The sequence below is a fragment of the Anomaloglossus baeobatrachus genome, chromosome 4, assembly GCF_048569485.1.
Source record: "Anomaloglossus baeobatrachus isolate aAnoBae1 chromosome 4, aAnoBae1.hap1, whole genome shotgun sequence".
NCBI lineage: Eukaryota > Metazoa > Chordata > Amphibia > Anura > Aromobatidae > Anomaloglossus > Anomaloglossus baeobatrachus.
The window spans coordinates 208,817,572-208,844,572 of record NC_134356.1 but is presented as its reverse complement, the minus strand read 5'-3'; the positions used below and the strand labels follow the sequence as shown (position 1 = coordinate 208,844,572).

Here is a 27,001-nt window from a genome sequence, read left to right as displayed (position 1 = left end):
AAGAAAACCTGTTGGAGTCTGCAAAAGACCTGAGACTGGGATGGAGATTTGTCTTCCAACAAGACAATGATCCAAAACATAAAGCAAAATCTACAATGGAATGGTTCACAAATAAACGTATCCAGGTGTTAGAATGGCCAAAGTCCAGACCTGAATCCAATCGAGAATCTGTGGAAAGAGCTGAAAACTGATGTTCACAAACGCTCTCCATCCAACTTCACTCAGCTCGAGCTGTTTGCAAAGGAAGAATGGGCAAGAATTTCAGTCTCTCGATATGCAAAACTGATAAACACATATCCCAAGAGACTTGCAGCTGTAATCACAGCAAATAGTGGCGCTACAAAGTATTAACTTAAAGGGGACAAATAATATTGCACTCCCCAATTTTCAGTTTATTATTTTTTATAAAAGTTTAAAATAAGCAATACATTTCGTTCAACTTCACAATTGTGTCCCACTTGTTGTTGATTCTTCACCATACAGTTATATGAAGAAGTTTGGGCACCCCTATTAATGTTAACCTTTTTTCTTTATAACAATTTGGGTTTTTGCAACAGCTATTTCAGTTTCATATATCTAATAACTGATGGACTGAGTAATATTTCTGGATTGAAATGAGGTTTATTGTACTAACAGAAAATGTGCAATCCACATTTAAACAAAATTTGACCGGTGCAAAAGTATGGCCACCCTTATCAATTTCTTGATTTGAACACTCCTAACTACTTTTTACTGACTTACTAAAGCACTAAATTGGTTTTGTAACCTCATTGAGCTTTAAACTTCATAGGCAGGTGTATCCAATCATGAGTAAAGGTATTTAAGGTGGCCACTTGCCAGTTGTTCTTCTATTTGAATCTCCTATGAAGAGTGGCATCATGGGCTCCTCAAAACAACTCTCAAATGATCTGAAAACAAAGATTATTCAACATAGTTGTTCAGGGGAAGGATACAAAAAATTGTCTCGGAGATTTAAACTGTCAATTTCCACTGTGAGGAACATAGTAAGGAAATGGAAGAACACAGGTACAGTTGTTGTTAAGCCCAGAAGTGGCAGGCCAAGAAAAATATCAGAAAGGCAGAGAAGAAGAATGGTGAGAACAGTCAAGGACAATCCACAGACCACCTCCAAAGACCTGCAGCATCATCTTGCTGCAGATGGTGTCAATGTGCATCGATCAACAATACAGCGCACGTTGTACAAGGAGAAGCAGTATGGGAGAGTGATGCAAAAGAAGCCGTTTCTGCAAGCACGCCACAAACAGAGTCGCCTGAGGTATGCAAAAGCACATTTGGACGAGCCAGTTACATTTTGGAAGAAGCTCCTGTGGATTGATGAAACAAAGATTGAGTTGTTTGGTCATAGAAAAAGGCATTATGCATGAAGGCAAAAAAACCCACGGCATTCCAAGAAAAGCACTTGCTAACCACAGTAAAATTTGGTGGAGGTTCCATCATGCTTTGGGACTGTGTGGCCAATGCCAGCACCGGGAATCTTGTTAAAGTTGAGGGTCGCATGGATTCAACTCAGTATTAGCAGATTCTTGACAATACTGTGCAAGAATCAGTGACGAAGTTGAAGTTACGCAGGGGATGGATATTTCAGCAAGAGAATGATCCAAAACACCGCTCCAAATCTACTCAGGCATTCATGCAGAGGAACAATTACAATGTTCTTGAATGGCCATCCCAGTCCCCAGGCCTGAATATCATTGAAAATCTGTGGGATGATTTGAAGCGTGCTGTCCATGCTCGGCGACCATCAAACTTAACTGAACTTGAATTGTTTTGTAAACAGGAATGGTCAAATATACCTTCAGCCAGGATCCAGGAACTCATTAAAAGCTACAGGAACTGACTAGAGGCTGTTATTTTTGCAAAAGGAGGATCTACAAAATATTAATATCCCTTTTATGTTGAGGTGCCCATACTTTTGCACCGGTCAAATTTTGTTTAAATGCGGATTGCACATTTTCTGTTAGTACAATAAACCTCATTTCAATCCAGAAATATTAATCAGTCCATCAGTTATTAGATATATGAAACTGAAATAGCTGTTGCAAAAACCCAAATTGTTATAAAGAAAAAAGGTTAACATTAATAGGGGTTCCCAAACTTTTTCATATGACTGTAAAATTTAAATTTTAATTTTTATGTTTGAAGCCTGAAATGTGGGAAAAGGTTGAAAAATTCAAGGGAGTCAAATACTTTTGCAAGGCACTGTATCTCTCTCTCTCTCTCTCTTTCTCTCTCTCTCTCTTTCTCTCTCTCTCTTCTCTCTCTCTCTCTCTCTTTATATATATATATATATATATATATATATATATATATATACGGTATATATACGTACATTCAGTAATCACCAAACATGTTGGCACCATTGAAATTGTTCCAGAAAATGAAGCATTTCTCCCAGAGAATTATGCATGTTTTGTTATAAACAGGTTTATTTCTTTTGTTTTTATTTGACCAACACAGAAAATAGAGAAAAAAAAGTCAAATTGGACATAATTTCGCAAAAACAAAAAACAAAAATGGGTTAAATAAAATTGTTGGCATCTTTTCAAAATTGTGGTAAACAACTTTGCTTCAAACATGTGATACTCATTCAAACTCACCTGTGGCAAGTAACAGGTGTGGGAAATATGCAAATTACAGCTAAAACCAGATAAAAAGTGAAGAAGTTGCTTCAGTCTTTGCATTGTGTGTTTGTTTGTGCTACGCTAAGAATTAAAAACAGAAAGCGGAGAAGAGAACTGTCTGAGCACTGGAGAATCCATATTGCTGAAAAAAAATCAATAATCTCAAGGTTCTAAGTCTATCACCAGAGAACTTCGTGTTCCTTTGTCCATGATGCGAAACAAAATGAAGACATTTGAAACCCATGGCACTGTAGCTAATCACCCTGTACATGGACGGCAGAAAAAAACTGATGAAAGGTTGCAACACAGGTTAGCCTGAATAGTGGGTAAGCAGCCCCAATCAAGTTTCAAAGAAATTCAAGCTGTCCTGCAGGCTCAAAGTGCATCAGTGTCAGCGCGAAATATCCGTGGACATTGGATTGAAATTAAACACTATGGAGTAGGAGACCCAGGATGACCCACCTGCTGACACATAGACATAAAAAAAGCTAGATTGCAGTTTGCCAAAATGTATGTGAGTAAAGGCCGCTTTACACGCAACAACATCGCTAACGCAACGTGGTTTGTGGTCACGGAATTGATGACGCACATCCGTTCTCGTTAGCGATGTCGTTGCGTGTGACACGTACGAGCGACCGCTAACAATCAAAAATACTCACCTTATCGTTAATCGTTGACATGCTGTCCAGTTCCCAAATATCGTTGCTGTTGCAGGACACAGGTTGTTCGTCGTTTCTGCGGCAGCACACATCGCTATGTGTGACACTGCAGGAACGAGGCCTTTAGCCAAAAATCTTTCTGGAAAGCATTATATGGAGAGAAGAGACCAAAATAGAGCATTTTAGTAAAGCACATCATTCCACTGTTTCCTAAAAACGGAATGAGGCCTACAAAGAAAAGAATAAAGTACCTTAAGTCCAATATGGTGGTAGATCAAAACTGTTTTGAGGGTGTTTTGCTTATGGCACTGGGAGCCTTGACTGTGTGCAAGACATCATGAAATCTAAAAATTAATAAAGGATTTTGGGTGGCAATTTGTCCCCAGAGTCAGAAAGCTGGATTTGCGTCCTTAGTCTTGGGTTTTCCAACAGAACAATGACCTCAAACATACTTCAAGAAGCCCCTAGAAATGGATGGGATCAAAGCACTGGAGAGTTCTGAAGTGGCCAGCAATGAGTCCAGATCTAAATCCCATTGAAAATCTGTAGAGAGATCTTAAAATTGCTTTAGAAAGAAGGCATCCTTCAAATATGAGAGACCTGAAGCAGTTTGTCAAAGAAGAGTCGTCCAAAATTCAGGTGTAAGAAATGGTTATATGAAGCGATCAAGTGCAGTTATGTACTTCAAAAGGTGTACAACTAAATATTAAATTGAGCGTGCCAACAATTTTGTCTGGCCTATTTTGGGGGTTTTGTGTGAAATTATGTTCAATTTAGCTTTTTGTCCTCTGTTTTTTTGTGTTGTCCCAATACACACAAAGAAAATAAACGTGTATAACAAAACGTGTAATTGCAATATTTTTTTCTGGGAGAAAAACGTCATTTTCTGGAACAATTTCAAGGCTGCCAACACTTTCAGCTATGACTGTATAATCTATGTTATCTAATACTATGTCACATAAGGATAATATTAATTTCCATTGGGATTCCACATTTTTAGATTTAATAAATTATTATGAGAATCGTAAGGGATACTTTAGTACTAAAATTAACTAATCATATATTTTCCATCATTTAGATTAATTTGTGCATAGAATTTTTATAATAATAATGCAAATATATAGAATTTATGAGAGTAACAATTGAAAAGAGATTTTCCAGCTTGAATCATCTTATAAAACATTTCCTTTTGAAAGTTTGAGATACGTAACTCGGTCAAATGTTTAATTAACACTGATGATGGAATAATGTCCCTTCCTTGGGATTCACTACATGTTGAATTATTGTATCATTGTTTTACAGCTGTTAAAACCTCTGGAGGAGGAAAAACGCTCACATGTTGAATAAAAGAACTGATCAAGTTCTACAATACATGTGAGTGCTGGGAGATCCTTGCTTTGATGACTGTCACAAGGTGGTGCTAGACACACTTGTATACAGTAAATGGAGTGGTAGTCAGACAGGCCAAGATCATAAACCAAGAGGGCACGATAGTACACGAGGGCAGACAGAGACGAGGTCAAGATACAAGCTGATGGTCAGGGTTCCAGGAGAGAAACTAACAAAATACAGGGAGCAAGCGGGGATGTGGTCAGGAGAAAGTCCGAGGTCAGAAGCCTGGAAGGCACAACAGAAACAGGGGAGGACAAGCAAAGAATGGTAAACAACAGTCCGGAGTCAAGAGGCCAAGACCAGAACAATGAGCACCATGGGAGCCAACGGCACAACTGTAAACAGGAAGTACGACTGGTGGCGTCCTGAGCTAACACACTCCCTAATGAAGCAGAGCAATCACTGGGAATGAGAAGCATCTACGAGAGTACCTCTCAGGACCAGTGTGAAACCCAGTGCTTTGAAACAACCCGCAGCGCATTCATCCTGCAAAATGCTCTGTTCCATAAGAAATATATACCAGATCTGCAGGAGAGCATAGCAGAACAATACAGAATGTTCTGCACATATGAATCATGGCACTTGTTATTATCAGGGGGCTTGATGTTACTAACAGCATAGAGCAGGCCCTTTAATGTGTGATATACCATCCCAGAGGGGAGTGTTGACCAGAAAGAGCACCTACTATCACACTGAATTACAGGTATTGTAAGGATAATAGTACTACACTGTGCACTCTTGCCTTTATACTTTATGAAGGCAGGGACAGTAGAAGCATTTTTCATCTCCCTGGAGTACCCCTTTAAGATATATAAGAAGACTATCTGTATCTCTGCTGTATTTCTAGTTATCCAGATCACAAATTAGCGTGACACAGGAAGAACTCGTAATTACTTCAGAACTGGATACTTACCATTGCTACATTTTGGTTCAGAATCATATGGAAACATTATACTTTTGTTATTCTACTGGCAGGAAACTGATCATTCATATTGTTGGGATTAGTATGCCACAATGACAGGCTGTCCGGAGTGATGAGACAATCTTCCGAGAAATATGGGACACAAATAATTGTCTTCCTGATATGAGTAGTTCTTAGACATATTGCCACTTATTTATTGCACATCGGATCTTTGTAACCGCTTTTCCTAACATTGCTCATGACTACACATACATGATCTCAATGAAGAATAAACTTGAGACATTAATGGGTTAAAATTGCACATGAAATTCTTCTTCACGTTTCAGTACTCTAATAAGCTGCATAGGTCTTCCTGGAGTTCTCTACTAATAAACATTTCATTTTGTGTTCATATACAGATCACAATTTCATAATGTAGCATCCAATAATCCTGACAGATGTCAAGCTAAGAAAGCAGAACGCAGCCAAAGGCTAATTTCTATGATACAAGTATCTAAAACTAAAGACAGGGTCAGGTCTTTGTATAATGATCCTTAAGAATACGACAGTTAATTTCTTAGCTTTAATTAGTGGTTGAATGTCTCCAGAGGAGAAGGTGCTTTCTGGTTCAGGAATGTATAGATCAGCGGTTTCTCAAATCCTATGCTGTAGAGATGATCTGAGTCAGGATTGTCTCATTTTCTGAATCATAGTGATAGGAAATTATTCATATTACCAAATGTTCTGCGGCAGTCATTGTCCTATATCTAGAAAACCAGGGATAAAAGCTGGATTCTCGTAGGAAGATATATTGCCTTGTTTCCTTTAGTTTCGGATTAATGAATTTTATATGGCTTTCTAAAATGCAATCCCATTACTCTTATCAAGTACTTGCTGTTCTACTAAGATTGCAGCGATGTGCAGATGGGATTCTTATTAACGATATGTCATACGACAGTTAAGGCCTCATTGAGATGTCCAGGTATGTGAAAAAATGTATCAATTTTCATCAGTGCTTGGTCAGCATCTCAGTGATTTTCACTTGTACAAAAATAAAATTTGCAACTCTTCACCTATCTATCGCAACAGTAAAAACAGACCGCACATGCATTGGACACGGATGGAATCTATGTACTGACCATTGTTTTCACAGACCTATAGACTTTTATAGGTGTTTTTTGGTTCGTGGCTAGGTTCAAAAAATGGAAATGTATCTGTAATTTTTTGGCTAGACACTGTCCATGAAAAAACATGTATATAAAAACAGTTCCATACCCTAATAGTCCAGATCCAAGAAGTTTCAAAATATTTCAAGAATTACTGTGACAAAACCCCTAAGGTAGGATTCAGCAACCTGAAGCACTTCAGCTGTTGTGAAATTATAATTCCCAGTAATGTAGTCTTTATAGTTTCTTAAAAGGTGTATGGTTAGGTTGTTGACTTCTGTTTCAGCAGGAAGCCATTTTGAAGACCAAGTATAATGATAGATTAGCTTAGTGAACAAGTGTATTAGTGATAAGGCCCCAGTTGTGACTCACCTCAGCTGTCTATCCCTGCATACTGCCACCATCACAAGAAGGTTACCCAGAATGGTCATCAGGATGACTGTTGTGATGAAGGTAATGAGAACTGTCTTCTCCCCCACACCGAATCCCTCTTGTGCTCTATAAGGAGCAAAAACACAATGCAAAATTAAAAGTAGCACAGTTTGGTGAAAAGGTTTATAGAACATTGTATAGAAGATAACATTAAAGCAGCTCAAAAAAATAACAAGGTTGTGACAGTCTACAAGTTGCAACCTATCAACTATGCTATGTAAAATCTAAAATAGTAAGCAGCACTCATACTTCAGGTATTCAAAAGTGATAAACTTTTAAATTGGCCCATTCCTGCAGAGTAGAAGGACAATAACATATTAGAGGGAGATCGGGAAAATGATGTTAATTATTTCATGTCTTTATTCAGGTCAACGCGTTTCAGAGATCACTATCTCCTTCATCAGGACAACAAAGAACAGTCCCCTGCTTCATTATAGAGACCTCCAAGACTACGTAGACTTAAAAGTTATTGTTTATTCCACTGTGCTGCAATAGGAAATGCTGGGCCCCTTAATCTGGTCATGCCCACCCTATCTCTGCTCCTGCCCACTAACTCTGGGAGCTCCCCCCACTATCTCCAGGAGCTCATGCCCAGTCACTTTTGGTCCCCAATACTGCAAGTGTGTCACGTTTTTCTCTGATGAGATACACTATATTAAAAAGTTTCTCATATTTATCTGTACTGTCTTAATTTGGCAAAGCTTGTTGAAAGTACAGTCTCTATTTAAAGGGATTGTTCATTTCAAAGATGATGAACCCATAAGCTCTGTGACACAAAAAATCCACACTGAGCTCATACCATCTCTAATTCCAGAACTGCCTCTCATTCCTGCGCTGGAGCTTGTTGAGAGGGTGCAGCAGTCATGTCACAATGATAGCACAGCGGCTAATTACAGAGATCAGCAGCTCTGCTCATGTAGCTGGCACAAGCTGCTGAGCTCCATGATTGAATGCAGGACTATGGACATGATGTCACTTGTGCAGCTGATAATAAAGATCGGAGTAGCAGGGAGATACAACATTGGACCTCTATAGGTTATATTAGAGCTCATTTGATTTTTTTGGGGGATCAGTAAAGCGGGCTTTACACGCTGCGACATCGCTAGCCGATGCTAGCGATGTCGAGTGTGATAGCACCCGCCCCCATCGTACGGCCGATATGTGGTGATCGCTGCCGTAGCGAACATTATCGCTATGGCAGCGTCACATGCACATACCTGTTCTGCGACGTCGCTGTGACCAGCAAACCGCCTCCTTTGTAAGATGGCGGTTTGTTCAGCGTCACAGCGATGTCACTAAGCGGCCGCCCAATCAAAGCGGAGGGGTGGAGATGAGCGGGACGAATATCCTGCCCACCTCCTTCCTTCCTCATTGCTGGCGGAATGCAGGTAAGGAGAGGTTCCTCGTTCCTGCAGTGTCACACATGACGATGTGTGCTGCTGCAGGAACGAGGAACAACATCGCTACTGGAGCAGCAACAATAATTGGGAAGAGGGGGGCAGGTCACCGATTAGCGATTTTGAACGTTTTTGCGATGATTCAAAATCGCTAATAGGTGTCACATGCAACGACATCGCTAACGCAGCCGGATGTGCGTCACTAATTCCGTAACCCCAACGAGATCGCTTTAGCGATCTCGTAGCATGTAAAGCCACCTTAATACTACAGGGAAATAATCTGTAAAACAAGACATCTTTAAATTTTATTTGCATAGATAAAACAAAAAGATGCAGTTTATTTCAAAACAGAACATATATGTTGTGATACTAAATGACCATGTGGCCTTACCAACATGGAAATTAGATTAATGTAGCACTGCCCAGATAATATTCTAACCTGTCCCTGGCCTGCGCTAATATATGGTCAGGTAACTGCCTCCAACAGAAACAGGAAGGATCATTACTAAAAAATATGTTAACAATATCCTTTAGGCTAGAGTAAGGGTGGCTTTGCACGTTGCAACATCGCACGTGCGATGTCGGCGGGGTCAAATCGAAAGTGACGCACATCTGGCGTCACTTTCGACATCGTAGTGTGTAAATCCTAGATGATACAATTAACGAGTGCAAAAGCGGCGTTATCGTATCATCGGTGTAGGCTCTGACTTTTTCAAAATTACGCTGCCGCGACAGGTACGATGTTGTTCCTTGTTCCTGCGGCAGCACACATCGCTGTGTGTGAAGCCGCAGGAGCGAGGAACATCACCTTACCTGCCGCCGGCGGCTATACGGAAGAAAGAAGGTGGGCGGGATGTTTACATCCTGCTCATCTCCGCCCCTCCGCTTTGATTGGCCACCTGCCGTGTGACGTCCCTGTGACGTTGTACGACCCGCCCCCTTAGGAAGGAGGCGAGATGCCGGCCAGAGCAACGTTGCAGAACAGGTGAGTGCATGTGAAGCTGGCGTAGCGATAATGTTCGCTACGCCAGGAATCACAAGATATCGCTGCTGCGACGGGGGTGGGGACTATCACGTGCAACATCGCAGCATCGGCTTGCGATGTCGCAACGTGCAAAGCCCGCCTAACACGCTCTAAAAAAAAAATCGTTCCAATTTTCATCCAGAAAAGTGGTAAGATTTTTTTATAATTTATCATTCATGTGTAATCCTAATGAAATCCTTGGTCAACCACCCTTTGAAGGGCATGCCAGAAATGCATTGGTGTATATGTCGCGGGCGGAGGAGGGGACGCTGCGCTCTCCCACTGCTCGGATCCGGCCGCTGGTGCTGCTGCTCGGTGGTGGCTCGAGCGGTGGGCCGGATCCCGGGGACTCGAGCGGTGCTCCTCGCCCGTGAGTGAAAAGGGGGTTTGGATTGATTGTGGGGATTTATTGTCCGTGACGCCACCCACGGCTGTGGTGATAATGGTGACACCACTGCTGCTCTGGACGGGGATCCCGTGAGCGGTGACAGGGAGCAGCTTTGTTGTTAGTTCTCCCCTCCGTGGGTAGGGGGTTGGTTGTCCTGGGGCCCGGTGATGGGGTAGGGATGGATGGCAGGCGGGTTACGGGGCCTGGCGAGGTGCAGGGTCGCAGGGGCAGCGCTGTGCCGCACGGCACGGTGGTACTCACTCAGCCCAATGATGAAGACACAGTTCTCGGTAAAACACTCGGCTGGATGGACGGGTCCCAGAGACGGCTGCAGTGTTGTTTCTCCTGGCAGGTTGATGGTGACTGCCTTTCCCTGCACCTAAGTACGGTTGATGGTTCCGATGGGTTCCCACCGGTAACCCGCTCCCCAGCTTGGTTATGGGCTGGAGGAGCCCCTCTTTGCCCGCAGGCGCTGGCCCTGAGAAACGGTTGCCTTGGCGGTGGCGGTGTCTCCCTCTGTTGGTTGGACTGTTGCCTTCTGTTGGGACTTGACTGTTTGGAAACCCAGGAGGTCCCCTTCACTAACGGATTCGGCAAATTCACGGCGACTCCTAGCCTTGCCGGGGTCCGAAAAGCCCCTGCCAGATGGTGCTGGCTTCTCTTTGTGTACCGGTCCGGTACTGCCGGGCCACCGCCCGTCCACGGTCCTTACGGTAACTCGGATAGGCCACTCCTGCAGACGGTCACCACCGTCTGCCATCCTTGCTGATCTGTCCGGGCCACACACCCGGACCAACTTCAGGCTGCTCTCTTACTACTTTCCTCCTTCCACTACCAACTCCACAACTAATCTGCCTGGTTTTCCCGCCTCCAGGACTGTGAACTCCTCGGTTGGCGGGACCAACCGCCTGGCCCACCCCCTGGTGTGATCATCAGCCCCTGGAGGAAGGCAACAAGGGTTTTGTGTCTGACTTCGGTGTGCCTGCTGGGAGTGTGGGGTGTGTGGTTGTTGTGCTCTGTGGCCCCTGGCTTGTCCAGGGCGCCACATTTACCCTATTATAGTGTTTTCCTTCTAAACACCTGATTTCCTGTGTACAAGATTTTATAGGCAATGGAGAGGAATCTGTTCTTTTAGCCGGACATTCTCATTTTATGCATCTTTAACGAAGGCCACGGCAGAGTCTATGGCCATGTTCTGAACATAAAGTAAATAACAGTAATGGTGAGCTGGACTTTTCTTTATACAGAATTGTGATGTATCTGTGACATACAATTTTTTTCTCGCACCCATAGACTTGAATGGGTGAGTCTCGTCCAATTAGAGAGGCAAATCGTAGTTTATTTACACAGACAGATACTATCAGTGAAAAAAGATTGGTTGGCACTGCCCCATTGAATAACATGCGTCAGCATGCTATCCAATAATAAAATCAGATAGCAAACGCATAATTTATACGACGGTGTGATTGAGTCCTTATACTAATCTCCATGTCCGATAGTACAACCCAATGTAGCCTGGTAAATTGTACACTATTTCCTCATATTTCCAATATTGTGTTAATTAATAGGGGTGATCGAATACCTCAAATATTTGGATTCGCGAATATTTTCCGAATACCTGGTTGCTATTCGACTATTCAATGCGCAATGTAAGTCTATGGGAAGCCCGAATAGTACCGAATAGTTGTCATTCGGGTTTCCCATAGACTTACATTTTGCATTGAAAATTCGCGAATAGTTGAATAGCGGCGAGGTATTCGGAAAATATTCGCGAAGCCGAATAATTGAAGTATTCGATCATCCCTATTAATTAAGCCTCTGCAGAACCTATGAAATATGGTATATAACATACAGAAAACAATGCAACCGTATCTTTAACAACTATTTATTCCTATAGGAGCATTATCCCTTTAGTTATGGTGTATAGCAATGTGATCTCTATGCTTACATAATCTAATACTTAACTCTTCAGAAAGATCCCCTCTCCCGGTATTTGACGTCATGTGTGTGTCTAGGGAATCCCTGGAAAACCCATTATATGCCATATCTATCGTATTTTCTTTCCAGGTGGCTGCCTTTTTATCCACAATATCAGATCTCAGCTGTAATCACGGTACAATGTAACCGTTGAGTGGTTTAGCCTTTCTGCTATTGGCATAGGGCAAGGAGGCTAATAGAACTTAAACAGCAGGTTATATTATACTTCATTTTCTCAATCAAAAGAATTATAAAATTCGCACAGTAACAATTAATTTTAGCATTATATATCCTAGCAGTCAGCCTTCTACATGAGTGGAAATTGTTATTTACTGTTATTTTCCCTAATAAATGTGTGAATCTTTGCCATATACCCCACAATTTTTAAAGGTTTGTTCAGCTAGAAAAAAAAGTATTGTTACATGTGTTTAAAGCAGTAAAAAAACAGAAATATTTAAAACAATATAAAAAAAATCCAAAAAAGTACAAATTGTTTTTAAGTCACAGAAGTTTTATGAAATGAGTTGAGCACACTATTTTTGTGCACCTCCCATAAAAATGAATGGGAATTGCGGAATCAGTAGCAAAGCATGCTACACTGTGGGCTAATATAGAGAGTTGTGGAAACAGCGTCCCTTGCTTTTCGTAACTCCTATCATTTGGGTTGGATGTATACAAACAGCGTAGTGCAGCTGTGCTTGAATGTTTTTGTTACACCACCTTTAGTAACCATGATAGGCAACGATGACATTAACCCTATAAACACCTTAAAATATAGCTGTAATATATTTTACTCCTGAAACAACAGTAAAAAGTGAATAATTTTGTCCCAATTTTCCCAAATCTCAACAAAACTGTTGTGGTTTTATGGCCAAAAAAAATGGAATGTGGCCATAATGTGTGATTCCAGTCTTAGGCCGGTGTCACACTTGCGATTGCCTAGCGTGTATCTCGTGTGAGTCTCATGGTGCATCACCCATCACGCACTCACACTCTCCTCACAGGAGCGGGTCAGTTGCATAGCGTTGCATGCAACTGACCCACTCCTGTGAGGAGAGTGTGAGTCCATGCCGGGTGATGCACCATGAGACTCGCGCGAGATACACGCGAGGCAATCGCAAGTTTGACACTAGCTTTACTCTTAGGCTGGAGATCCACTTGCGCATGACTCGTGCGAGTCTCGCATTGGTATCACCTGGCACGGCCTGATGCTCTCCGGACACGAGCGCCTCAGCTGCATGGAAATACATGAAGCCGACCCGCTCCTGTCAGGAGAGTGTGCGGCCGTGTCAGGTGATACGATGCGAGACTTTTGCGAAGTCATACGTAGAACTGTACCCTAAAGCTTGATACAGATGTTAGGTTCCACATTTTTTTATATTGCTTTTCAAAACACAGTAAAATCATTTGTGGCACACAATAAGCCCAACACACTTGTTCAGACTTCTTGCATTAATCTGTTTTTCCACTAGTTTTTCCTGTAGGGAAGCAAAGTAGAGATATGTAACTCAAGGGATTGTGATCTTTATAAATCATTGTGACATGTCATTGAAGGCAATGTCTCATGTATTCAAGTTTAGTTTAATTAATTAGATTTAAGCAGGAGATAAATAATGTGCTTACTCTTATTTTAAGCCCCTGAGAACATTGTATTTACCGTGTTTACTTTCTTTTATTTCAGGATTCCAAGAGCTATAACCCTACTAATTTTCCGTCACCATACCATATGAGTGCTTGTTTTTGCAGGATTAGTTGTACTTCTTATTGGTGTTATTTATTTTTACAAAGTATTCAAAAAATATAGTTCTTTGTGTGAAATTATTTTTGGGTTTTATTTAAGACATTTATTGTGTGCTAAAATTACTTGTCAAAGAGATTATGGTAAATCTGAATGTACATAGACGCCAAAGCACAATAAATGTAATATGTAAAAAATAAAACTGTTACACTCACTTCACCGCTCAACACTCCGGCCCCTACGCCATTCACTGTCACACATCCAGTTGTTGCTACATCTTCTGATCCCCCACCACTCAAGTTCTAATCTTTGGTTCTGTTGCATTGTGCCAGATTTCCAGGTATCATGGCATCTGGGTGGATTCTGTGCAGGGACTGGGTGCCAGGGAGGTCAATGGCGTCATGACATCATGACATGCAAAGTGACCTTCGGTGCACCTGCCCAAAAGCCTCATGTGCACCATGACACGGAGAAGTCCAGCAAAGTGCGAGAGGACTGAAGATTCCATTGCAAATGACAAGGATAAGAAGATTCGTTGAGATAAGTACAGTATCATAGAGGCTTAAGTGGTCAGGTGAGCATACTGATGTATTTATTTTTTAACTCTATTTTTAATTTTTCTTAAAACTCAGACACACTACGTTCAGGAACAAATAGTAAGAGTCTAAGGAGAAAAACTAGAACAGGAAGGTAGTGTCACGCTCCCTGGCTCCCCTGCTTGGCTCCCCGGCTCCCCTGCCAAGCTCCCCGGCCCCTCTGCCTTGCTTACCGGCTCCCCTGCCACGCTTCCCCGCTCTCAGCTCGCGCTCTGCCGCTCCCGTGCCAGGCTCCCCGGTCCCCCGCTCCATAGCCTTCCTGTCCCATCGCCTGCGGTCCCCAGGCAGCCCGGTCCCCGCTCCCGGTGCCCGTCGACATCTCTGCCTCAGCCCGGCTCTCCTGCTTCCTCCTCACCGCTCCCCCCTCTGGCTTCTGGCACCCGGGCCTCGCGCATGCGCATTAGGGCGCGCGCGCGGTCATTGACCCTCTCTTAAAGGGCCAGCACCGAGAAACAGGAAATTACATAGACAGGTACATGGTATATTAAGAATCACTTTTCTGGTGGGCGGGGCTTGTTCTACGTGTTTAGCAAGCTAGTGTTCAGGTCCCCTATTGCTTTGCCTTGTGCTTTGCCTGCATTAACCCTGTCCTGTCTCGTAGAGCCTGTCTTGCCACGCCAGCCGCTCCGAACCACGCTCATTGCCGTACCCTGACGGTGACTTCGGCGGATGTTCCACCATCTCTGCAGCTCCGCCAGTCTCCAGTCCCTGGCTCCGTTTGGTGACCCATTCCATCGCTCAGCAAGTTCCGGATCCCACCTGACCTTACCACCTGGCCTCGGACTCTGAGCCTCGTCACCCGGACCACCGTCCAGAACTCCGTCCACCTTTCCTGCTCACCTACGGACTGTCCGGCTACCAATAGTGCTTCGGCTGCCGTGCACCCAGACCCTCTGGCGGGGTGACCTGCCTGGCTGCCTCCTCAAGAGAAACCGGTGTACGGTCCAGAGGTTCCACCACCCGGACGTTACAGCTAGAACAGGCCATGGATCCCGCCGAAGCACTAGCGGCCCTGCAGAAGGAACTCACACGACAGCGCGAGACCCAGACCCGCATGCTGAACTTCATGACTTCTGTGGATGCCCGTCTGAACGCGCTACAAGCAGCGGCCACGCCTGTGGCATCTCGGGATTCCACTGCACAATCCACGTCCGCAGCTCCCGTGGCAGCCTCCTCGGATGCTTCCAAGCTTCGTTTGGCCTCACCACCCCGGTACGCTGGAGATCCCAAGACCTGCAGGGGGTTTATAAACCAATGCTCTCTCCACTTCCAGCTGCTGCCGCACCTTTTTGCCTCCGACCAAGCCAAGGTTGCGTTCATGATGTCCCATCTAGAGGGAGAGGCACTGGCCTGGATGAACCCCTTGTGGGAGAAGGGGGATCCGGTGACCACTGATATCCAGGACTTCCTGCAGGCTTTCCGTACCACCTTTGACGAGCCCGGACGCACCGCCGCCTCTGCTTCATCCCTCCTCCGGCTACGTCAAGGGACTCTGACGGTGGGCCAATATGCTATTCGTTTCCGCACCTTGGCCTCGGAACTCGGGTGGAACAATGAGGCCCTAACCGCCGCCTTCTGGGAAGGACTCTCGGCTCGCATTAAAGATGAGCTGGCTGGTTGTGACGTGCCTTCTACCCTGGATGTCCTGATTGCTCTGGCGACTCGCGTGGATCTTCGATTTCAGGAACGATCCAAAGAGGTGTCCCGCGAGAGGCGTCCAATACGGCACTCCTCCCCACCACAGAAGTCCACCGCTCCTCAGTCGGCGTCCTCTGGCGCACCTACCTACGAGCCCATGCAGATTGACCGCCTGAGGCAGTCGGAGCAACGCCGAGCAGAACGACTAGCAAAGGGACTCTGCTTCTACTGCGGTGATGGTTCCCACCTGCTATGCTCTTGTCCCGAGAAGCCGGGAAACTCCAAAGCCTAGGCTTGGTAGGAGAGGCTACCCTAGGTGCTGGGACACTCTCAGACTCCGTTACCTGGACTATTCAAGTCACTACAGAAGAGACCCGGTTCACGGCAGAGGCGTATCTTGATTCCGGAGCAGCAGGCAACTTCATCCAGCAGGCCACAGTGGATAAGTACCAGGTGCCGGTCCTCCCACTAGATAAACCGCTGGTGATCGCCTCTGTGGATGGGAGACCCCTCTCTGACACCGTCTCACTGATCACCAAGCCTGTGGAAGTACGGATCGGTGCTCTACACACGGAGAAGATCACCTTCTACGTCCTCCCGCGTATGTCTCATCAGATCCTGCTGGGACTCCCATGGTTACGGACACACGAACCGTCGGTCAGCTGGAGTACAGGTGAAATCACCCGATGGGGCTCCTCGTGCCACGAGAGATGTCTGAAAACCATCCAGCCCGTTCGACGCTCTCCGGTTCCAGAGTCTCTACCAGGACTGCCTTCTGCCTACTGGTCCTTCTCGGACGTTTTCGATAAAAAGGAGTCAGAGGTGCTACCGCCTCATCGTCCCTACGACTGCGCCATCGATTTACTGCCAGGAACCACGCCTCCTAGAGGAAGAATATACCCCTTGTCCCCTGCGGAAACACGAGCTATGTCTGACTATATTACTGAGAGTCTGGCAAAGGGGTTCATTTGGAGGTCCTCATCCCCTGCCGGAGCAGGGTTTTTCTTCGTCAAGAAAAAGGAAGGTGATCTGCGCCCTTGCATCGACTACCGGGGTTTAAACCAGATCACCGTAAAGAACAAATACCCTCTGCCGCTTATCCCCGAACTATTCTATCGACTCCGAGGAGCCCGTGTATTCACCAAGTTGGACCTCCGTGGGGCTTATAACCTGGTTCGCATTCGCTCCGGAGACGAATGGAAAACCGCATTCAACACTCGAGATGGGCACTACGAGTATTGTGTCATGCCCTTTGGTCTGTGTAATGCTCCGGCAGTCTTCCAAGAACTGGTGAACGACGTGTTCAGGGACCTCCTCTATGTCTGTGTCGTGGTATATCTTGATGACATCCTGGTCTTCTCTCCGGATCTACAGACCCACAGAGCAAACGTGCAGCTAGTTCTCCAGAGGCTTAGAGAAAACCGTCTGTACGCCAAGTACGAGAAATGCATCTTTGAGAAGTCGTCTCTTCCCTTCCTGGGTTATGTAATCTCGGACACTGGCCTGCAGATGGATCCTGAGAAAGTGTCTGCCATCATCAACTGGCCTCCTCCTTCCGGACTGAAGGCTATCCAACGCTTTCTCGGCTTTGCGAACTATTATCGGCAATTCATCCCGCATTTCTCTGCCTTGACTGCGCCTCTCTCTGCCTTGACTAAGAAAGGAGCTAATCCTAAGGACTGGCCCCCGGCGGCCGATGCCTCGTTCTGCTCCTTGAAACAGGCGTTTGCTTCTTCCCCGGTTCTCCATCGCCCTGAATTGAACCGACAGTTCACCTTGGAGGTGGATGCCTCTTCCTCAGGAGCCGGGGCAGTGTTGATGCAGAACTCCCCCTCCGGCAAGATGGTCACTTGTGGGTTCTTCTCCAAGAGCTTCTCGGCACCCGAACGCAACTACACCATCGGGGATCGGGAGCTACTGGCCGTGAAGCTTGCCTTGGAGGAATGGCGCTACCTCTTGGAGGGAGCAGTATACCCTGTAATCATATACACGGACCACAAGAATCTGGAGTAACTGCGGTCAGCCCAAAGACTGAACCCAAGACAAGCCCGCTGGTCCTTGTTTTTTGCTCGATTTGATTTCCAACTCCATTTTCGGCCTGCGGACAAGAACGTGCGGGCAGACGCTTTGTCCAGGTCCTTCGTGCCCGTGGAGTTGGAGGAGGAGACGTTCCAGCCCATCATCAACCCCAGCAAAATCATTCCGGTGAATCCTGTCGCTTTAACTCAGATACCTCCTGGGAAAACCTATGTTTCAGATACGGACAGACAGAGAGTCCTGCACTGGGGCCATGCCTCGAAGATCGCCGGCCATGCTGGTCACAAGAAGACTTGGAGTACGATTGTCCGTCACTACTGGTGGCCGTCCCTCCATAAAGACGTCACATCCTTCGTCTCAGCCTGTCCGTCCTGTGCCCGGAACAAGACACCCAAGCATCTACCATATGGACGTCTCCTGCCTCTGCCCATTCCTTCTGTTCCGTGGCAACATATCGCAATGGACTTCATTACGGACTTACCCTTATCCTCCGGACACACAGTCATATGGGTTGTGGTGGACCGTTTCTCAAAAATGGCTCACTTCATTCCCATGGCCGGGCTGCCATCTGCCCAGGAGCTAGCTGACTCCTTCATCCAACATATATTCCGATTGCATGGCTTTCCCGCACACATTGTCTCCGACAGAGGAACTCAGTTTACCTCGCGCTTCTGGAGGGCCCTCTGCAAACATCTGGGAGTATCTCTGGACTTTTCTTTGGCCTACCATCCCCAGTCGAATGGGCAAGTGGAGCGGGTCAATCAAATCCTGACCTCCTTCCTGCGCCACTACGTTAATGCCCATCACGATGACTGGTCCACGCTTCTTCCTTGGGCTGAGTTCTCCCACAACCATCACATCAGCGAGTCCACCTCCAGCTCTCCATTCCGAGTCGTTTACGGACTTCAGCCTTCTGTTCCATTGCCAGTATCCTCAGCTTCCGATGTCCCCGCAGCAGATGCTCTGGTCCAGGACTTCTCAGCCATATGGAGCTCGGTCAAGACCTCCCTTGAGCGTGCTTCTTTGCGGATGAAGAGACATGCGGACAAGAGGCGCCTGGATCCCCCGTGTTTCTCCCCTGGTGATCTGGTCTGGCTTGCATCCAAGTATGTCCGATTGAAGTTGCCATCATACAAGTTGGGTCCTCGTTACATCGGGCCGTTTAAAGTCATCAGCAAGATCAATGCAGTCTCCTACAAGCTGCAGCTCCCGGCCACGATGCGGATACCCAACTCTTTCCATGTCTCCTTGCTCAAGCCTGTTGTCCTTGGTCCCTTCTCCGCTGATGCCGGTACTGCTCCTCCTCCCATCGCTGACGATGACATCTATGCGGTAAGGGATATCGTGGCCATGAAGACCGTACGAGGTCGGCAGTATTTCCTGGTGGACTGGGCGGGGTATGGTCCCGAGGATAGGTCCTGGAAGCCCCGGGAGAATGTGGGCACTCCTCTGATTCGTGCCTTCCTGTCCCGCTTGCGGGGAGGGGGGCGTGGGGGAGGGGGAACTGTCACGCTCCCCGGCTCCCCTGCTACGCTTCCCCGCTCTCAGCTCGCGCTCCGCCGCTCCCGTGCCAGGCTCCCCGGTCCCCCGCTCCATAGCCTTCCTGTCCCATCGCCTGCGGTCCCCAGGCAGCCCGGTCCCCGCTCCCGGCGCCCGTCGGCATCTCTGCCTCAGCCCGGCTCTCCTGCTTCCTCCTCACCGCTCCCCCCTCTGGCTTCTGGCACCCGGGCCTCGTGCATGCGCATTAGGGCGCGCGCGCGGTCATTGACCCTCTCTTAAAGGGCCAGCACCGAGAAACAGGAAATTACATAGACAGGTACAGGGTATATTAAGAATCACTTTTCTGGTGGGCGGGGCCTGTTCTACGTGTTTAGCAAGCTAGTGTTCAGGTCCCCTATTGCTTTGCCTTGTGCTTTGCCTGCATTAACCCTGTCCTGTCTCGTAGAGCCTGTCTTGCCACGCCAGCCGCTCCGAACCACGCTCATTCCTGTACCCTGACGGTGACTTCGGCGGATGTTCCACCATCTCTGCAGCTCCGCCAGTCTCCAGTCCCTGGCTCCATTTGGTGACCCGTTCCATCGCTCAGCAAGTTCCGGATCCCGCCTGACCTTACCACCTGGCCTCGGACTCTGAGCCTCGTCACCCGGACCACCGTCCAGAACTCCGTCCACCTTTCCTGCTCACCTACGGACTGTCCGGCTACCAATAGTGCTTCGGCTGCCGTGCACCCAGACCCTCTGGCGGGGTGACCTGCCTGGCTGCCTCCTCAAGAGAAACCGGTGTACGGTCCAGAGGTTCCACCACCCGGACGTTACAGGTAGCAACAAAAAGACAACAAGAGTTAACACCACAACCGCTTGCAGCAATAATACACAACAATCACCAGTAAGTCTGGATCACAATACCTTAGCAGACTAGTGTATGTAAACTATAGCTGGCATTAAAAGAATTGTAGAGTGCCAGAATCTGTAGTTTCCACATATCCAGACGACACCATGTCAGTTGGTGATGCCTGCAACAATCTCCTTGTGAAAACAGGGTGTTGCATTCAGGCCAAAATATTCTACTTTGGTTTCATATGACCAGAGTACCTTCTTCCACCTGCTAGGTGTGTCCACTGGCATATGGAAAAAGGTACTCTGGTTAGGTAAGACAAAGGTAGAATTTTTCGGGCTAAATGCAAAGCGCTATGTGTGGTGGAAAAAAAACACTGCACATCACCTTGAAAACATCAACCCAACTGTCAAATACAGTGGTGGCAGCATGATGCTGTGGGGATGATTTTCTTCAGAATGGACAGGGAAGCAGGTCAAAGTTGATGGGAAGATTGATAGAGTTAAACACTGGGCCATCCTGGAGTAAAACATAAGAGGCTGCAATAGACTTGAGACTGGGGGTAGGTTCACCTTCTAGAAGGACAATGATCTTAAACATACTGCAATAGCTACAATAGAATGGTTTATATCAAAGCCTATTCATATGTATGACTGGCCCAGTGACAGTGTAGACCTAAATCCCATTGAGAATCTGTGGCAAGACTTGAAAATTACTGTTCACAGCTGCCTCCATCCAATCTCACTGAGCTAGAGATAATTTGCAAAGAAAAATGAGCAAACATTTCAGCCTCTAGATGTGCAAAGCTGGTAGAGACATACCCAAAAGACGAACAGCATTAATTGCAGGGATACGTGGTCCTAAAAAGTATTGACTCAAGGGGGTGAATACAAATGCATGCTACAATTTTCAGATTTATATTTTATAATATTTAGAAAACCATGTATCATTTCCTTACACTTTAGGTAAGAGAGTTTTTTCCTTTTACCCTGCACATTCTGGTTACACCATCATCTGGTGCTATCCATGTTGGATTGGTACTAATATTTTCTTGTTGTGTACTCAATAAAAATTATTTATAATTGCACTTTACTCTCGTTCTCCAGTGTATTATTATTACTATGAGTAGTGCTGGCACCTTCCCTGCCTTACTTCGGTAGGCCTGGTGCTCACAATTTATGGCTCTTCTTGTGAGATATGTGTTATTAATATGTGTTCCTGTGCTTCTCACAGATTACTCGCATACGAGCATGGATTTTCGCGCCCGTGATCGGGCTTGGTCGGCACATTTCGACAGTGTTCTGAATGATCACAACAAGAATACCACTAGTGATGTCAATTCGTCTAACTGTGATACTTTGATTTTTAAATACAAGGAATTATTAAAAAGGAGATTGAGAATTTGTTGGAACCGTGCATTGCTCTCAATACCTCGACAGAGACATGATCCCTCGTGGCCTACGGGTCCAGATATTCCCATCTTTTCCGGTGGAAGATCCTTCCTTCCGTGAGAAGTGGGAGTGTCTGGCCCAAACATGCTCCTTGGGATTCCTGTCTCTGCTGAGGGATCATAATACCACAACCCTTTCCACTATGGAGGTGGAATTGGAGGAACTTGAGAGAACTATCAAGAGCAAATGCACAGCTGATGTTGTTACTGGGATGGAAGCTGAAATTGAAAAGGAATTGTCCAAATTGGAGAAAGAGATCTGTGGTCAAAAATTAAAAAAGTTTAACAGAGATTTGGGTGATTATGCCGGTTCTACAGCATATAGATGGCAGACCAGATCCAGAACAGGTCCTCGGGGTAGAACCATTTCTCATGGCCACTCTGCTTCTATGTCATCCCTCACCTCGCTTGGAGATTCATCTGAGGCTTCGGGCGGTGGTAATGAGGTCGAATCGAGTGTTGGTTCCCTAGTAAAAACTACCCGCAACAAGAAACAGGCCACCAGGCAAGGGGGAAGGAATAGACTCCAGGTGATCAACCTTTCCACACATGTACTTTCTAATGATCAGCTTGAATTACTATCAAGAGGTCTAACTTTTTCCCCCACCAACAATTTTGATTTTTTCACAGCCTTAAAGGATACCCACCTTTTTGCACGTAAGCTGATATTGAAGAGGCTCCATCACAGACAGGACAATACGGGACTAGACAGTCCTGCGGAGAGGGAGGCTCTACAGGTGTTAGAGGACCTGCTTGAGGAGCAGACCAGTGCCACAACAGGTGTGTTTCCTAAGTCACTACTGCCCAGATCCACCAGGTTTCCCCCCTTGTCTCTCTGCCCTGCTATTGAGGTTTTCACCCGTCTTGTGTCTAATGACCTTAAGCAAGTTTCTTCACGAAGACGGCATGATAACCTCACCCATAGACAGAGAGCAGCATTAAATGAGTTAAACAACATACAGGACATTGTTATAAAACCAGCAGACAAGGGGGGCAACATTGTGATCTGGGCAGTGGAAAGCTATGAGAAGGAGGCCTTTAGGCAGTTACGTGACAGGAATACCTATTCTAAGTTGTCTTATAACCCTGTGCAGTCTTTTTCGCTTGGCCTTTCCAAAATCCTTGAATCGGCATCTGAGGTTGGTATAATTACCAACAAAATGGTAGACGGGCTCTCCACCAAATACCCTAAGGTACCCACCTTTTATCTGCTGCCTAAAATCCATAAAGATGCCCTCTGCCCCCCGGGGCGCCCCATCGTGTCCGGCATAGGAGGCCTGTGTGATCCCATCTGTAAATTTATTGATTACCATTTGTAACCTCTGGTAGAAACCTTGCCCTCCTATGTCCGTGACACGACTGACGTGCTCCGGCGGATCGATGGCATCTTTATGGATCATAACATGTTGATTGTTACAGCTGATGTGGAGAGCCTGTACACCTGTATTTCTCATCATGATGGGTTGGAGGCTACCCGCCTTTTTCTAGAGATGGGCAGTCGGGATGGCGAACTAAATAAATTTATCCTTGAGCTGCTCCACTTTGCCCTTACACATAATTTTCTTATTTTTAAGGACCAATTTTATCTGCAGCAGCGTGGCACTGCCATGGGGGCGGCCTGTGCCCCCTCGTCTGCCAACCTCTTCCTCGGCATGTGGGAGAGGTTGGTGTTCAGCGAGGGTGGCACTGGGCTTAGCTCCCATGTGCAGTGCTGGCTCAGATATATTGATGACGTTTTGTTTTTTTGGCAGGGCACAGTTGAGCAGCTTGACAAATTTATGGGGCATTTGAACATTAATAATTTAAATATTAAACTAACCTACAAGCATAGCAGCAGGTGCATTGACTTTTTAGATATTAACATCGAGGTGGATCCTATGTCGGTTATTCAGACTAGTGTCCATCGGAAATCTACTTCAGTCAATGCCCTGCTGCATGCCTCATCTGCCCATACACCTTCTACAATACGCGCCATCCCGACTGGCCAGTTCTTGAGGACGAGGCGGATTTGTTCCTCCAACGATGCATTTGAATTACAGTCGGCCGACCTCAGATGTCGATTCAAGGACCGAGGGTACAGTAATCGCTGTATTCGGAAGGGGTATCTACGCGCTAAGCGTACTCCTCGTCAACAATTACTTCAGTATATTCCCAAGTCTCAAAAATCTGATCCTCCTATTCGTTTTATAGGCACCTACAACGGCCATTGGCAGACCATGCGAGAAATTCTAATCAGGCGCTGGCCTGTTCTTCGATTGGACCCTATCCTGGCAGATGTCCTCCCCTCCGGTCCCCTCATGATGGCTCGCCGTTCCAAAAACCTTCGAGATATTCTGGTAAGGAGCCATTATATACCACCTATTTCCAACCCTTTTAGTACACGTGGCCCCTTGGTTGGGTGTTTTCCATGTGGTCGATGTTTGGCTTGCCAGAATATCATTCGTACCTCTTCATTCATGTCATCTAATGGCACCAGGACGTTCAATATCCGGTGTCATATTACGTGTGCTACCACACACGTTATCTATTACGCTACGTGCCTCCCTTGTGTACATTGGCCTCACCTCACGTGAGTTGAGGGTACGCACGAGGGAGCATGTGCGGGATATTAGTGCCGCTAGGGATGCTATTGATCCTACTATGCTGAAAACGCTCCCTAGGCACTTCCATAAGTTTCATGGAAGCAACCCGTCTGGACTCAGGATACGGGGTATTGACCACGTTCGCGGTGGGTCTTGTGGAGGTGATTTGAAAAAGCGATTGGCCCAGGTCGAGGCCCGATGGATCTCCACTTTGGACACCTTGGCCCCCAAGGGGCTTAACGAGAATATTAGCTTTGTGTCCTTCCTATAACGTAATACCATCAGCCCTTCTTATTCTCTCTCTCCCTCCTTTCTCCTTTTTTGTATTCCTTATTTTAACCTAATTTTTTGTGTTTTTTATCTTGTGTTGTCATCTTAATTCCATTATCTTTTGCACTACTATGAGCGATTTTTGGCTCATTTTTGTACTGATGCCTGACCTGTTATTAACTCTTGATTATATTATTTCTTTAGATTTACCTCTCATTTGTGTGATTCATATGACTTCCCGGTCCTTGTGGCTTACTGTGTGAATTGGATCTTGGCTGTACGTGTTACATCCAGAAGACTTGAAGAAATATCTGCGCATCCCCATGTGGTCCCTCTACTGATTATATTTGCACTATTTTCCTGTTGGACTTCTTTTGAAATTGGCATTATTTGCCTGGGTGACTGGCAGTGGTTTAAGTTTCCTACAATACAAGTGCTTTTTCAATTTCCTATGATCCACACCGCCCAAACTGCATAATTAATGTATTATTACTGTGGCTCACTCCTTGACCACTTAATTGTTATGCCTGAGTCATTTCCCCTAGCATTTTCGGTGCCTGTCTAACACATACGCTCATACTGTTTCCAAGGGTACGCGTCCCTTGGATCATGTGGGCGGGTGTAGATATGGCTTGACACGTGATGGGGCGTACTTTGTTCTCCTGGTTTTGTCTAACCCGATCGGGAATGGTGGGGCGTGATTACGGGGTTGACGCGTCCCCAGTAATCACGTGGGACCTTCCTGTCGGGCGCGACAACTTGTACGTGTATAAGTCCCAATCTGGCTCACCATTGGTTGAATCACACAGCACTCATATGACGATCGGGAGGAGTGAATTCTGGGACTTATGACGACTTCCGGTTTCTCTCATCACTCGGGAAGTGCGTCCTTGGTTACCACGCTAATCGGGCCGTGGTTTGGACATTAACCCTGTCTACCCAGTATATTGCATCTGGGGATATTTTAAAAAACTTGGCGGCCAAATCGCGAGCGTTGTACATGTATTATTGACAAATGTGTTTAATATGGAATCATGTTCTGACTATTTTTTTGAAGTATGTTGTTAGCAACGCTCTGTGGTAACACAGCATAGGTCACTTCCGGTCTTACGTTACTCCCAGCTACACACCTGTAAATTTCACTTTAGGAGGGGTATATAAGAGGCATGCAGGTCTTGGGCTCACTACTTTGGTTCCCCACCTTGATAAAGCTATAGAATCCTCGCGAAACGCGCGTCGGATGGAGACCTTTGGCCATCTATAGGGATACCATTTCCATTCCATTTGGGACTGCGTTATTTTGCTGGCCTCATCGAGACTTTTTGTTGCACCGGCACTGCACTTAAGCACTTTAGGTAAGAGAGTTTTTTCCTTTTACCCTGCACATTCTGGTTACAACATCATCTGGTGCTATCCATGTTGGATTGGTACTAATATTTATTTTTCTACGGTGCCTCCAGCATAATCACCATGATTTCCTACCAATACATGGTGGGGAATCATAGTTTGATTTTTGTACTATACTTGTAATGCAGTCCCTTCTGATTTATTTACATGGTCCATATTAGACCCCTTTACTTGCTAGCCCTTATTTAATGTAGATTCCTATATTCAGTAATCCGGATATAAGTGGATGGGCTACTATGAATTTCATTGGGTCCCATATGTACGTATCCCTAAGATTTTTGGTAGTGTATCAATTTTAACTACTATTTTTCTTGTTGTGTACTCAATAAAAATTATTTATAATTGCACTTTACTCTCGTTCTCCAGTGTATTAATATTTCTATATATGTCTATCCATTTGACAGAATTCCTAACATAGGAACATCAGCATTCCTTACATTGCACACTAAATATCCTTTTCTCAGGACCACTTGTGTCAGCGACATTGTGATCAAGGCCCCTAGGACCGGAACGTCAAAGACAATTGCTCTTGTTCACAATTTCACAAATAAAAATTGCATTTAAAAAGAAAAAAAATAAATACATTTTGTTCAGAATTAGAGAGTGTGCACTGACATAGAGTGATACAGTGTCCCATAGTGCCATACAGTGTCAAATATTGCCATACAGTGTCACATAGTGCCATACAGTGCTCACATAATGCCATACAGTACTCACATATACAAGTTCAGAAATATATTACACATTCACCACGCGAAAAGTGGGCCTGTGTACCCCCAAATGCAAGGGCTGAATTTTAGTCCCAGTCCGGCCCTGGCCATGCAAATACTTGATATGGCTGTAATGGGGTTGGGAGTGGATTTTCTGCAAACAAACAGTTACCGGACATATCTGACTTTTGAGCAAAGTGTTCTAGTAGCCAAGCCCGAGCTGAACCAGCCAAGGCTCCTACTGAATCTGAAATTGGCGAA

The 27,001-nt window shown here is 45.7% G+C and overlaps 1 protein-coding gene across 2 annotated transcripts in view; it reads right to left on the bottom strand.

Moving 5' to 3' along the window:
* The window catches only part of HTR4 (5-hydroxytryptamine receptor 4), a 698,746-nt gene that overhangs the window by 311,820 nt on the left and 359,925 nt on the right, over positions 1-27,001 (bottom strand). For both annotated transcript variants that reach the window (XM_075342358.1, XM_075342359.1), the window contains exon 3: positions 7,133-7,258. In XM_075342358.1, coding sequence (XP_075198473.1) covers positions 7,133-7,258 — 126 coding nt within the window. The remainder of the gene's footprint in view (positions 1-7,132; positions 7,259-27,001) is intronic.